The sequence below is a fragment of the Nothobranchius furzeri genome, chromosome 11 (genome assembly GCF_043380555.1).
Source record: "Nothobranchius furzeri strain GRZ-AD chromosome 11, NfurGRZ-RIMD1, whole genome shotgun sequence".
Lineage (NCBI taxonomy): Eukaryota > Metazoa > Chordata > Actinopteri > Cyprinodontiformes > Nothobranchiidae > Nothobranchius > Nothobranchius furzeri.
Window position 1 is genome coordinate 35,669,998 of NC_091751.1, and position 14,870 is coordinate 35,684,867.

The 14,870-nt window shown below is 44.4% G+C and overlaps 1 protein-coding gene across 3 annotated transcripts in view; it reads right to left on the bottom strand.

Moving 5' to 3' along the window:
• adcy8 (adenylate cyclase 8 (brain)) overlaps positions 1-14,870 on the bottom strand; it is a 119,188-nt gene that overhangs the window by 31,033 nt on the left and 73,285 nt on the right. For all 3 annotated transcript variants that reach the window (XM_015956432.3, XM_015956431.3, XM_054747045.2), the window contains exons 4-7: positions 14,541-14,652; positions 11,210-11,337; positions 10,424-10,582; positions 8,188-8,458 (exon numbers count right to left, since the gene is read on the bottom strand). In XM_015956432.3, the coding sequence (XP_015811918.1) occupies positions 8,188-8,458; positions 10,424-10,582; positions 11,210-11,337; positions 14,541-14,652 (670 nt within the window). The remainder of the gene's footprint in view (positions 1-8,187; positions 8,459-10,423; positions 10,583-11,209; positions 11,338-14,540; positions 14,653-14,870) is intronic.

A 14,870-nucleotide genomic window follows, 5' to 3' on the forward strand; every position in this document is an offset into this window, starting at 1 on the left:
CTTTAACAACAGGCTCTGACAAGGGCAGCTAAGTGAGCTCTCCCTGATGCTAACAGCTGCTGGTGGAAGTCACCAGTTCATATGCTCACATATAAGAGCAAAACACCGGTTCACTCACTCATCTATATCACCCCTCATTTCTCACTGGGGTCATGGAGAGCTGGTGTGTAAGCGAGAGGCGGGGCTGTACCTGGTCAGGTCGTCAGTCCATCACAGGACAAACAACCTGTCCCACCTGGGGACACTTTATTGCTAAATGACCTGCACTTGATTAGCACCTTCCCAAAGTGCTTTACACTACAGTGTATCATTCATCCATTCATGCCCTGGTGGTGATGAGCTACAATGTAGCCACAGCTGCCCTGGGGCGCGCTAACAGAGGCGAGGCTGCCGAGCACAGGTAATACCGGTCTCTCCGACCACCAACAGCAGGCAAGGCTGGTTAAGTGTCTTGCCCAAGGACACAACAGCAGAATTCTCTGTCCGGAGCCGGGACTAAACCTACAACCTTCTGATTAGTGGACAACCCGTTCTACCTCCTGAGCTACTGCAACCTGACAGTCTTAACCTGAGAGCTGATGGGTTGTCACATCCATGTGGATGTCCATCTATGACGACTGCTCAGGATAAAGAGAGTATAAAGAGCTGCTGTTTGTTCTGAGGAGCAGAAGCACTTCAGGGGACCATGATCCAGGTCATACGTAAGGATAAGCGTCATCTTCTCCCTGCCGCTGACATCATCGCCGCACCATTACCACAGAGCCAAAGCAGCTACATGCTAGCCTGGCCTGCCAGTTCTCTGTTTAATTCGACACAGAAAACTAACTCCCCATAAGGAAGCATGGGGCTGGCCGGCCAGGCTAGCTTCATGCTAGCTTTGTTCAAATGAGCCTGTTAATTGTGTGAGACCTGCAAAGCTGCAACCATTAAAGTCAGAATGCAAGAAACGCCTGAAGATGGAGAAATAAGATTTATATCCAACCAGCTGAGCACCTCACCTCATCAACATGCTAACACATGAGATCCATCACACTCAGGCAGATCATTAGGACATCATTGTAGCTCCTCAGCAGTCAGCTGTGTTCTCACCCCAGCTGACCTCAGATAATTAATGACTGCAGTTTGATCGTTTAGGTCTGACAGTTCGCCTTCAGCATGGATCAGCATCGGGGTCTCACGTATCAGTATGACTTATACAGACAGATAAAAGGTTTGTCTGATTCGCCCATCAGAACATCCGGATCGTTCAGTTAGACAGAAAAACCCACATCGGTCACCGGAGGACCTACCCCTAACAGGATTCAGAATCAAATCTTGCTCAGAATTCACAGGTTTTCAGATCTGGATAAAAATTATTTAAAAAGTCCACTTATTATTAGCCGCTCAACCTTGTGAGACACAGTTCTGCTAACCCACTCCAGAGGGACTTCTCACCCGCCCACTCATCATGGACAAACTGCTCCAGCTGTCTCAGGCCTGAAGGGGTCCTTCTCCAGATGTTCCAGCTCCTTCCACAGATGCTAACCAGGTTCCAGATCAGGACTTCTAGAAGATCAAGGTCTTTCCTTTGGTTCTGGTTCATTCTGTTTGTGTAATTTTTCATCCTGGTGAGAAGCTGAGACCAAACATTTTGACCCTGAGCAACACATCTGGCTCCAGGACGTCTCCAGAAGCTGTCCAGAACAGAACTGAGCCTCCTCCATGTTCCATGGTAGGTCTAGTGTCCTCAGAGGCCAAAAAGCTCCCGTTTGTCTCACTGGTTCAAAGGATGTTCTCCAGAAGCTCTGAGGCTCCTCAGCATGGATGTGGAATCCAGACTGGTCTTTGGGTATTTGTCTCCAAGAGCGGTGTCCTCCTTGGCTGTCTTCCATTAGGTCTCAAACAGCACTGAGACCATACTGGACACACCTGATCTAACCTGTCCCTGTGGACATGTCTTTTTACAGCTTCACAGACCAGGGGTCTCATTTATCAAACATTGCGTAGAATCCTTACTAAAACCGTACTTAAGCTCAGCAAAAAAAATGTACTTATGCCAAGTAGGTTTGTGATCTATCAAACATGGAGTACGCACAGCTGCACACAATCTCCGCTTCATAAATCAGAAACTATCTAGAAAGGTTCTCAGCTGCTTTTTAGTCCCATCCCGCCCCCACCACGCCCACTTACTGCCATAAATGGTCAATGCAAAGTGCCTTGTGGATCTCATGCATATACATAAGCCGGCTTGTTGCAGCGCTCCGCCAATGACATGGCGACTGTAGATCAAGGCAGATCAAGGAAGCGCAATTTCACAGAAGCAGAAATTGAGGTACTTGTGGGTGAGGTGGAGAAATGAAAGGAAGTGCTTTTGCAAAACAAATAAGAGAAAATCCACAGAGTGGCACAGCGTTGCTGAAGCTGTCAATGCTGTGAGTTCTTCAGAGAGATCTGTGTTGGATAAAAAAAATGGTCCAATTGGGATTCAATCCCCAGACTCCCAGGTGAAAGTCACGCGCGCTAACCAGTCATCCAAACAGAGATCTCCCTTGTACAAGTAGCCAGGGCGCATGATCAATCGGGTCACAGTGACAGGACACACACACACTGTCACAGACGCATGACATTCTGTCTCAATCTGTCCCCCTGCTGATCTTCTGCATTCCCTATTCTGCACTTCAGACTGGGTGTGTGTGTGTGTGTGCATGTGGGGGGTCTTGTTCTGTGTGAACACAAAGCAGTACAAGTGATAATGCTGCAGGATTTCATAATTGTATCCTTCTCAGCAGCAGCACTGCAGGTGCTCTCCATGTCCAAAATGTGCGTAAGCCAGGTCCTTAGTCAACTTGAAGTTGCGCACGTTTTGCCGCTAAGTTTTCTTCCATAAATCCCAAAGTTTGCATGGAAAGTTTCTTTCGCAGTTTTCTGACCCTGTTTTGTGCGTAAGCAAGCTTGATAAATGAGGCCCCAGATCCAGACCAGTTAAAAAATGTTTTCCTTATAATTTTCAGAGGAATGTCTGATTTTCAGTAAAACTAGATTTTTCATCATCTTTGGCCAGCTTCCTGTTATTTCAGTGACCTTTGTGGGTTTGTTAACGAGGGTGCCATCGTCTTCCTGCAGCCCAGCCAGGAAAGCTGAGCTCCCACTGGCTTCCAGAGCACATTTATAAACAGCCTACCTCATGAATGAGAAAAGCAGATCAGCGTAAATGAGATGTAAACTAATTAGATTCTAGAATTAAAAATAGGAGGGAGAGCTGAACTGAAGCTGAACTTGAACCTCTCATGCATGTGAATGAGAACACGCGTCACATGATTAACATATCTGACACACGCTGCCTGATTGTGACTGAGACGACGCTTCGAGCCTCGGCAGCTTTAAGCTAAAGGCCGAGTTGGGTCAGCGACACGGAGAATTCATTATCACTTAGCTTCAGTCATCTCCACCATCAGGGGAACCACGTGTGCTGCAGGGGTCATCCGTGTTTATATGCAACACAACACTGTCGTTGGACAGCTGCTGCTCGAGCCAGTAAAATACAACCGAGGTCAGACCTAAAGGTCGTCACAATAAGAACCAGACATATTCACCCTTATGAAGGCGTTGTGCATGAGCGCGTCGGTCTGATGCGCTCACATCTCAAGTCTCTCCTAACACATTTATAAATTGAAACCAGATAGAGAGCTTCTATACTTTGGTACATAACTTTACCTGTAACTGAGTAATTTAGTAACTGAAACTTTTGCTGCCTCTTGGCCAGGACTCCCTTGAAAATATGGTTTTTAATCTCAATGAAACCTTCCTGGTTAAATAAATAAGGATAAAAATGAGGTCCGGTCATGTGACCTTCCTGTTTACTCGAGCCACGCATTCAGGAAGAATCCCCCCCGGCAGAAACTCAGCAGAGTATTTAAGATCATGAGACACCAAGAAAAAAGCACGTCAATGAAAATGTAACATCAGAAGCATTTCCACAGTTTTAAAAACAGGATTTTGTGGTTGAATCATCATGAGTCAATAAATATCTAAAGACCCACTTATCTTTATTTTATTTTGAAAATCTGTAGGAATGTGATTGGAACCCCTCACCATGGGGTTTTGTGTCCATCAGAGGAACATTACTGACATCACTTAATGAAATAAAAAATGTATTTATTTATCATTAATTAAATGTATCACCTGACCCTCAGCCTCTGATTCTTGTTACTTCAGAGGTATTCTGCTATTCAGGGGTCTCATTTATCAAACATTGCGTAGAATCCTTACTAAAACCGTACTCAAGCTCAGCAAAAAAATGTACTTACACCAAGTAGGTTTGTGATCTATCAAACATGGAGTACGCACAGCTGCACGCAATCTCCGCTTCATAAATCAGAGACTAACGAGAAAGTTTCTCAGCTGCATTTTAGTCACATCCCGCCCTCACCACGCCCACTTACTGCCATAAATAAGTCAATGCAAAGTGCCTTGTGGATCTCATGCATATGCATAGGCCGGCTTGTTGCAGCATTTCGATCATGACCGCAGATCAAGGCAGATCAAGGAAGCGCAATTTCACAGAAGCAGAAATTGATGTACCTGTGGGTGAGGTGGAGAAATGAAAGGAAGTACTTTTGCAAAACAAATAAGAGAAAATCCACGGAGTGGCACAGCGTTGCTGAAGCCGTCAATGTTGTGAGTTCTTCAGAGAGATGTGTCAGATATAAAAAAAAGATCTGATCAGGATTTGATCCCCAGAGTCCCGGGTGAAAGTCATGCACGCTAACCAGTCACCCATACAGAGATCTCCCTTGTCCAAGTAGCCAGGACGCATGATCAATCGGGTCACAGTGTCAGGACACACACACACAGTCACTGACGCATGACTTTCTGTCTCAATCTGTCCCCTTGCTGATTTCTGCATTCTGTATTCTGGCTTCAGGCAGTGTGTGTGCGCGCATGCGTGTGTGTGTGCGTGTGTGTGTGTGTGTGTGCATGTGGGGGTCTTGCTCTGTGTGAAAACGAAGCAGTACAAGTGATAATGTTGCAGGATTTCATAATTGTATCCTTCTCAGCAGCAGCACTGCAGGTGCTCTCCATGTCCAAAATGTCCAGGTCCTTAGTCAACTTAAAGTTGTGCACATTTTTCCGCTAAGTTTTCTGTCATAAATCCCAAAGTTTGCGTGAAAAGTTTCTTTCACAATTCTCCGACCCCGTTTTGTGCGCAAGCACGCTTGATAAATGAGGCCCCTGGACATTACAATCAACCCTGAAGTTCATCCTGCCATCCTGGGGCGATGGTGGCACAGGAGTTAAGTGCTCATCCTGTAATCAGAAGGTTGCAGGTTCAAGCCCCGCTCAGTCTGTCTCTGTCATTGTGACCTTGGGCAAGACACTTAATCCACCTTACCTGCTGGTGGTCGGGGGGGCCGGTGGCGCCTGTGTACAGCAGCCTCACCTCTGTCAGTGCGTCCCACGGCAACTGTGGCTACGTTGTAGCTCATTTCCACCAGGGTGTGAATGGGTGATTGTGTTGTAAAGCGCCTTGGAGGGTTCCAGAACTCTAGAAGGAGCTATATCAAATACAGGCCATTTACTATTATCTGGAAGTTCAGCTGCAAGACAACAAAAGCCTGTTTTTCTCTGGAGCCAGAGCCTTTCAGGGAAGGAGAAACTCTGCATCAAGAACTTCACGGAGGACTTTCTAAACCCTGTTTCCAGTTTTTGCTGCAGGACAGCATGAGCCGTCTAACCGGATGTAGCAGTCTGAACTTCTCCATGACTTTTACGTCTATGAAAATGAACTACACCTTCATTTAGACAAAAACATCTTTTTTAATTTCCAGTCAACTAATTGTTGCCATCGGGCTGATATCTAAAATGATTTTTATAGTTATCGATGGTTGGTTTGTTGCTTAGTAGTTGCAGCTTTGGTAGCTAGCAGGTCACTTGTTTACATATTTATTTAACCAATAAATACACACTTTAAAAATGAAAATGCTCGTTATACATTTATATTGAAACAATTATATGTATGAAATATAATGATGCGTTCCAGTTGTTCTCAGAACTTGAATTAAAAAATAGATTTTTGTCTGCAAGAGGACAGGATCCCTGTCCAGTCAAATCCAAAAGTCCTGTTTCCAGGTTGAAGGAATGGCTCAAGAAAAGAACTCCTATTAACAAAATAACATCTCAATAGTGCCAGCATTAATATGTTATCGTATATTGAATGGCCTGTATTTGAAATAGTGTCCTGGAACCCCCCAAGGTGCATTACAACACAATCAGTCTTCCACTCCATGAGCTACGATGTAGCCACAGCTGCCCTGAGGCGCACTGACAGAGGCAAGGCTGCCATTCACAGGCGCCACCGGCCCCTCCGACCACCACCAGCAGGCGAGGGGGCTTAAGTGTCTTGCCCAAGGACACAACGACAGAGACAGACTGAGAGGGGCTCGAACCTGCAACCTTCTGATCACAGGGCAAGCACTTAACTCCTGTGCCACCATCAACCCATAATTATACTTTTTTATAATATTGTGCCCATCTTTGCTCTGGGAGGAGTAAAATAGCACGATACAGGTCCTCCAACCTTCTTCACAACCCAGTTAAAACAGAATGGATTCATTTTGCTTCTCAGAATTGAAAACAACAAATGACCCCGAACACCACATCTGCAGCGGCTTATTTGTTGTCTCAGATTAGAGAAAGATGGGTTGAGAGATGAGAAGATGTTTAATGCAGCCACTCAATCTGAAGCTCATCATCCTCAAAACCAGGCAGGCGGACACACACGATGAGTCGTTACCAAGTCTTCAAACAGAAAGACGTCCCTTGTTTCAACAAAGAAAAAGAAAAACAACAAACAGCCAGGATAACTGGGAAGATCCCATGCACTGCTAAAGCAATGGCCTGTCTTCTCAGACAACATCGTCCTGCAGTGAAGCTTTAAGAAGGTTCTGCATGATTCCACTTAAGCCAGGAGTGCACTGTACAACATTTTCAGTTGTATTCAGCTCCATCTCAAACTCTACATCTCCTAGCCAGGGCAAAAGTCACAAGTTGTGTTCTCACAGAAAACCAAACTGTTGCCTTAGTTCGACTGACATGGGATTTGTAAAATGCATGTAAACGCGTTCGTCTGGCAGAAGTGGAACAAACTGAAACTGAGTTTCTCTGCAGCCTAGCCGGGCTGGGACCGGCTGGGTACTCCCCTTCCAGAAGCGCCGAGGCTGCGGAGGTGGCCTTCTGATAATATCACCGCCACAAAGTACCACCACCAACCATACGGTACGCACCGTATCAGCTGCGCTGCAGCGTTGTTCCTTCGGCTATTCTTCATATCCTGTTTACACTCCTTCTGCTTCACTCACGTGAGTGTTTGTTTACTATTTGTGTTGCTATAGGCTAACAGAGAGAATGCCGACACAAAAGGGCGCATGACTCATGACACAATTCGGTTTTCTAACCGACATGTAAACCAGGATAAAGGCTTTCATTTGTACCTTGATTATTGCTGTAGCTCAACTAAACACACTGATGGTACGACCCAATGCAACCTAAAAGTAGTTTATACTGAACACGCTGGACCTTCCGATCAGAAAACCCAGAAGAAAGAGGACTGCTGTGCTATAGAGGATGTTTGTTGTCCTTGAGGTTCGCCGTAGTTGAGGGAGGACATGCAAGGGTCCAAGGGGTTGGAGGAGAAAGGAGGATAAAAGCAAGTAAACCCATGTTTTGGGATATCTATATCTGGCATGAACACGGCAAACACGCTTTCTTGACATTCCCATTGTTTGTGGAGAAAACTATAGAAATAAAAAGAAGGACATGGGTGCATGCGCTGGAGCTGGTCACATCATTAATGTTTAGTTAGCAGCTAGAGTTAGCAGGCACTTCCTGTTTGTGTAGAACCCACCGATGTGACCAGGTAACAGGTACGGAGGCCTGCAGCAGCCAAAATACCTCCATAACTAGAATGACTCTTACGAGTGAATACTGCGAGAGCCGTGAATGCCTTCTAAACTTTAATAACTCCGTGTTGCTTGACCCAAGTGAGCGTAACTAGAACATCATGATTTACTTTTCAGGTATTGTGAATGACATCATATGGCCCACCCCCAGACTCAATCTAGAAAGAGTTTTAATCTTCAGCTGCAGGACTGTTTGTCTGTTCAGACAGTCAGATCAAAATAAACACGTTCACGCTGCAGCCAGACTCACGTTCTGGTTCCCCACAATGTTGTCGAAGGGGAGCTCGGGGCTCCAGGAAGCCTCGTTGAAGGTGGTGCTGCTGGAGCGGCGGTCGGCTGAGCTCGCTGCCTCCTTCATGATGTCCTCCGGCAGAGTGAGCAGACTCTCCTCGGGCTGCTTGATCAGGTACGTCTCGATGTTGTGGCGGCGGAGGAAGTCATTCCGGTCTTTGCCGTGGCCTTCCTCTACCTCGTAGTCGCCGTTGAGACAGTCCAGAGCTGCTTTGGATATGTGGATCCTCCTTAAACAGAAAAGCAAAGTTTATGTAAATGAGCCTGTCGTTTAAATGGATGGTTAGCAAACAAATACACACACAGCTAATTTCACAGCCCACACACAGTTTACAGTTTTATATTTCTTTATTTGTATTTCTAATCATTTCTGGATTGACTTTTCAAACCAGAGAAGTTTGAGGCTTTCTGACAAGTCCCTGAGCAACGACTTTCTCCCCAGGATAAACTCCCTGGATGATGTAAAAAAAATTTAAACTGAGACAGATAAATAATCTCGTAGAAGGCGAAGAGACAGATTTGATCAAGCAGATGCTAAAAGTTCATCCATCAGAACAAATCACCCCAAAAATGTTGTTGCAGCACCATTTTCTCAATATGGACCATCTGGTAGCCATGCAAGGCTACAGCCCTTTCGTACAATCCTGCTCCAACACGATGGAGTTCTGATCTCCTCTGTATTCAGGGGAAGAAGCAGGATGACCATGTTTAATGAGTAGTAAAGCGTTCCAGAGTATTCTGAACTCTGCAAAAGAGCATCAATAATGACATGAAACATATAAGGAAAATAAATTCCCCTCAATCCCCCCCCCCCCCCCGTTCATGAATCTCCACCTCATCGTGGTGGAAGGGTTTGCGTGTCCCAGTTTGATCCTGTTGAGTTTGCTCCTGGTTGCATCTCATGGTGAGGTACCAGACTGAGAGTGACTGAATAACTCCTACAGTTCTAAAGTTCCTGAAGCACCTTTGATGGAGTTTCTCACCAGATAAATGCAGCATAGATCAGACAGCTCAAGATCTTCTGAGTTTGGGTCTGTCAACTGTCTGTAGAGGATTCTGAAGACGTGTGGATATTTGTGGTGTTGGTGTCAGGTTTCTTGCTTTTTGGCCTGAGTGGTTACCTGTTTTACCGGAAAATTAATGAGCTTTCGAGGAATATTGGCTCAATCTTGAAGCTCAGGGATGGATTACACAGCGCTTTGAACGCACAAACTCATATAATTGTTGAGATGAGTCGAACGCTTGGACCTTTGGCTGAGATTCAGACTCTGGCACAGAAGGTTGATTTGATCAAGGAGAGAGTTGACGGGTCAGCACGGATTGGGATAGATTAATTTATGCCATTATTGGATTAAGAGGGGTTGAGGACCAACATAACTTTAAGACAGAGAGGAAATTATCTCTGTCTGGCCCCAAAACAAGTTCTTATCTGAATCTGGTGCCCTTGAGCCTGTGAGGCTGAAGTGAATACTCCCCCTCAGAAGAAACGTGGAATGCTGCCGTCGCCATGGTAACTCTGTCTCCCTATCCCAGCCCGGGCAGGTCTGCGACCGGTGAAGGCCGTTGAATAGTTTCCAGAAGTCACTGTGCTTTCTAAACCCAAATACCTCCCGCCCCTGTCCAAACGGAGGTGATAAGCGCTGCTTATCGTGGCTGCATGTACTGACGTGTGGAGAGTCCCCAACCCTACCTCCCCACCTAGTGGACACTTATGTTGTGTGATGTCTGAAGTCTGTTGCATTTCTGTCTGAGGTGTTTTTTGCATAGCAAAGCTGCCCTCTCTGTGGAGGGTAACTCTGAAATGCCTTTTGTTCCCTCCACCTGACTCAATCCTCATGTAAACCCTCTGATCTCTATTAAGGTGGCGCGACTCGGGTTGCGAATGACCACAATCACCAATTCTTGTCATGTGACTATGTCTATGTATGTATGTCTGATATCAGAATTGTGTGTACTGAAACTCTAATTTCCCTCTGGGATTAATAAAGTATCTTTGAATTAGAATTAGAATTTGAAGAGATTGTATTCCAGTAAATATCAAAGGTCACAGTATGGTCACACTGGGAGGACGTTCAAAAAACAGCATGGAGGTGAAAACTCCCATCATGCATCTCAAGGTGAAAAGCAGAACATTTGGCGGGTAAAGATTTGAGGTTTGGATCTTCACTGACAAGAACACCTATGGCTTTCCTCACCCTGGGATGCCTCCAGACTCCAGCTTGTTGGCGATGTCCACGTCCCAGGACCAGACGTCAAACTGCCACTTCCTGAGTCCCAAAACGCCACAGAGAACCGAGCCTGAGTGGATCCCGATACGCATGTCGATGTCATGTTTTGTACAAGATCTTACGTATCTGCAAGAAGAAACCATACCATGGACATCAAAATCAAGTGGATCTAGTGTGTTTTATTAGTTCTTAACTGAACTCCTTCCAGACTGTCGTCTCAGATTCCCATCAGAGCCCTTCTGACCTTAGAGCAGTGCTTCCTAACTCGTAGGGCTTCTGCAGAAACCAGGTTGGATTGCTGATTGATGAAAATGATATCTGAAGCTGCTTAAAGGCACCGTCTGAGATTATTTTCTGGAGCTATGTAGCTGTGCCTTCACAGCTCATCCTCACCAGCGTGTGAATGGGTGAATGACTGATTGTGCTGTGAAGCGCCTTGGGGGGTTGTAGAACCCTAAGGAGGTGCTTTACAAAGATAGACCATTTGATTTAAAGCTGCTTTTACCTAAATCTTTGTTGCTTTTCTTCTTTTTTTAACTCAAATTTAAACTTTTCTTTCATTTGTTTTATGACATTTATGAATATTTTATAATTCAACGTTTGAATATATTTGTGGTATTTGTGGTTTTGTTTGTAAAACTTTCTGATTTAATGACTTTATGATGTTTAGGTTGTCCCTGAAGCATTTTGTGACTCTGTCAGTGATGGGTGATGTTAGTATAGTTATTAGTTTTATTAAAACTCATCCTTCACCTGATGGTTTTGAGCATGCTCAGTCCCATCTCCACGCAGCAGTGAGCGTGATCTGGTCTGGGCTCGGGGAGGCCGGACACGCAGTAGTAACAGTCTCCTAGGATCTTTATTCGTAGACAGTGGTGCTCCTGCAGCAGAAAAACATCATCACATTGTCATGAGTAGTGTTGTTACTGAAAAAAGTAGCTAGTTACAGTTGCTAGTTACATAATTCAAAAGTCTCAGTCTCAGTTTCTTTAGTGATTACTTACACAAAAAAGGAATGCTTTGCTGGTAAAAGTAACTTTTTATGTATTAAAACAATCTTAAAATACTTCCAGTAAGCTGGAGTATTAAAATCTACCAATTTGACCATCTGGCCCTTTTGCTCGTTACCGTCAGTGCGAGGACAAAATAAGGATCAGCATCTCGTAATCACGAGAACGTTTCTCTTGTTCACAACGTACATGTCCCAGAGTCTCAGCACAAAGCATCCAGGTGCTACAGGCACCTGGGGTGATGATAAATGACCCGCACTCGTGTAGCACCTGTCAGAGTCAGAGGGCTCCAAAGTGCTTTACACCACAGTGTATCATTCACCCATTCACACACTGGTGGTGATGAGCTACCATGTAGCCACAGCTGCCCTGGGGCTTGTTGACAGGTGAGGCTGTGGAGCAGTGGTGCCATTGGTCCCTCCGTCCACCACCAGCAGGCAAGGGGGGTTTAGTGTCTTGCCCAAGGACACAACAGCAAAAGTCTCTGTCCGGAGCCGGGATCTAACCTGCAACCTTCCGATTACTGGACAACCTGCTCAACCTTGTGAGCTGCTGCTGATCTAAGACCAGGTGTGGGATCTGGAGTTAAATGAGGATAAACTGAGTATCGCCAGCTATGCTAACTGAGAATGAGTGTTATTTTGTTGCTACCGCTAAAAGCTAACATGTGTTTTCTTCCCTTATTTTCAAAGCAAAGGAAATAAAATAGCTAATCAGATTATAATATTATTCAATTTATTACTGTGGCGCATTAATTGATTATTACAATAATGAACAGCTGCAGCCGTAGCTGGTCTGTCCCTGAAACGTCCAGGTGGCACGGGAAAAGCATAAATACCCTGTATGGTAGCTGTAACCCCTCCTTTCCACCAGAGCCGTCAGCAGCACGTTACTGCAGCAGCACGTCATAGCTGCTGATAGGAACCGCTGTGGTCAACAGAACCTTTTCCACAGGAGCGGTCAGCAGCGCGAGTCGACCGCGTCTCAGGAGAAGCATGTCGCGGCTATGGAGCTAGGATTGGGACAATATTCAATGTAACTTGTACCCAGTTTTGTAACTTGGAACATGTTTCATGACATGTAACTTTGGATTCGTAACTTGTAACTTTAGTTTTCTAACTTGTAATTCTCAATTTGTACTTGTATTTCTTGTTTTTTAACAGGGAAATTTCATTTTGTACATGTATTTTATTTTGTAAAATCAAACTGTTATTTTGTACATTTACTACTCATTTTGCAACATCAAACGTTCATTCAGAAACCTGAAACTTTCAGTTTTTACCTGGCAGACTTCCAAAATAAGAAAATCAATGTACATTTTTGAAATCAAAACTCTCAAAACATACATTTCATTCTACAGGTACAAACCTCAAATCTACAGTGTTACAAATAATTTTTGTCTCAATTCTAGCTTTGGTGGGAGGAACTTGGGTGGAGCCAATGAGAGCACGAGTCTTAGCTACCAATCATGTTTCTCGAATTCCTGTCCAATCATTGGGAGAGGAGGGCAGGGTTCCAAGTTACAAAACTTGGTACAAGTTACATTGAATATTGTCCCAATCCTAGCTCCAAACCCGGCCCTTACACGCCGGTGTCGGTACAGGATCTGCTCGGGGTCCTTCGACTGCCGATGACTTCAAAGTAGTTGATTGGCTGAACATGAAGCTTACAGAAGTGACGTTAACACGTTATGATTTAGATTGGTCAGAACAACTTTGCGGTCGTAGTCTTAGCGGTTGTAGTCCTGTAGTCCAAAAATCAACTCTTTTTGGAGAAAATATGTTTGAATTTCTAAAGGAAATGTAAAATATAAGCAAATGATAAATGGTGACCCTCAAAAGCTCTTGATGTTGATGAAATGGGGCAAAATAAAATATAAGAACTTTATTGAAAGACACCAAGCAATATTTTGAGTCAAAGAATGTATTTAGATAACAACTAAGGAAATATACAGACGAACTCCACATTAATACAAACAGATGTGGCTTCACATATAAGAACTGTTCTATTTTTTGTCAGTCCGATGGTTTTAGGCAGTTTCACATTCTTTACAAAACAACGATAATATGGTGTTTTATTAACAAATTACAATTATAAAGAAACATTTAGGTGTTAACAAACAAGAATTTATTAACAAAACTGCTGATGTCTTTCCAAAACGTATGTGTGAAAGCCGAGTAGATTTGCAGTAATGTGACGTCATCGGCAGTCGAAGGACCCCGAGCCGATCCTGTACCGACACGGTTCTATTTTCTACGCGCTACGCCGCTGAAACGGGTCAGGTTCGACATTTTTGGGGAAGGAAAGACAGGAAATCGGACGCGGAAACAGAGCGAAGCTTCCCGAGATTTTCAGAATAAAGAAAGGTACTGCCTTCCGGTTGCTTTACGTTAAAAAAAGTTACTGTGCGGCCCCGTGAGAAGTTATCACCTAGCTAGCGGTCTCCTTTGTTTTTCAGGTCCGTATACGTACGTCCATTATAAAATGGACAGAACATAAAACATAAACCTTTTGGAGCCATGTTGTCGTTTTCTCCTGCTTGTTGTTGTGTTTACCGACGAAGTCACTCGTGTGACTTCATGCTCTGTCGGTGACAGCTGCTCCCCTGCTGCTACGCGTCTCTGGTGGGAAGGGCCAAGCAGCAGCTTACGCGAGCTAGACGTGCTGCTGCAGTAACGTGCTGCTGACGGCTCCGGTAGAAAGGAGGGGTTAGTGTGTTACCTCATTTGCATAGTAATAAGTTAGACGGGTCGTTTACTGTGTTACCGTGACTACCCATCATGGTTATGAGTTTTGTTTTCAGAAAAGTTTTTATAAATAATGTATGCACTTCTGGTCCAGCAGGCTCGATGACATAAAGAAGCCATGGTGCAACAACAAGACCTAAAATGGAAGTTATGCTAATTACACTAAAACTGTAAGTAAATGAGAAAAAACAGCATTTGGAGTCTGGTCATGGACCCCCAGCATCCTTGTGAAGCCTCACTGATGCTGAAACAAGCAGGCAAATCGGACAACATCTGAAGATAAATGAAAACATCAGATTAAAACACAAAATGGTTTTATCTGCTTACGTGTGCGAGGCGGTCGAAACGTGCAAAAAGTTCATTCAACATTCGTACAAGCTCCTGCGCTGAAAGCGTCGTGGAGAGGTTTGTGAAGCCTTTGACATCTGCGAAAAGAATGCTGAATAAAATACGGAAATGTCACTTTCACTTCTGGGTTAGTTGCTAAAATACTCAGAGCACTAGTTAAACTTACAATGTAAGTGATGAATGAATGAATGAATGAATGAATGAATGTGTCTAAGTTCATTTACAGGAAACATGTAATTGTTATGATAAGGAAACAATACGAGTAAATTAAAATAGGCACAGAAAAACATTTTTGAGATGAATTAAGAT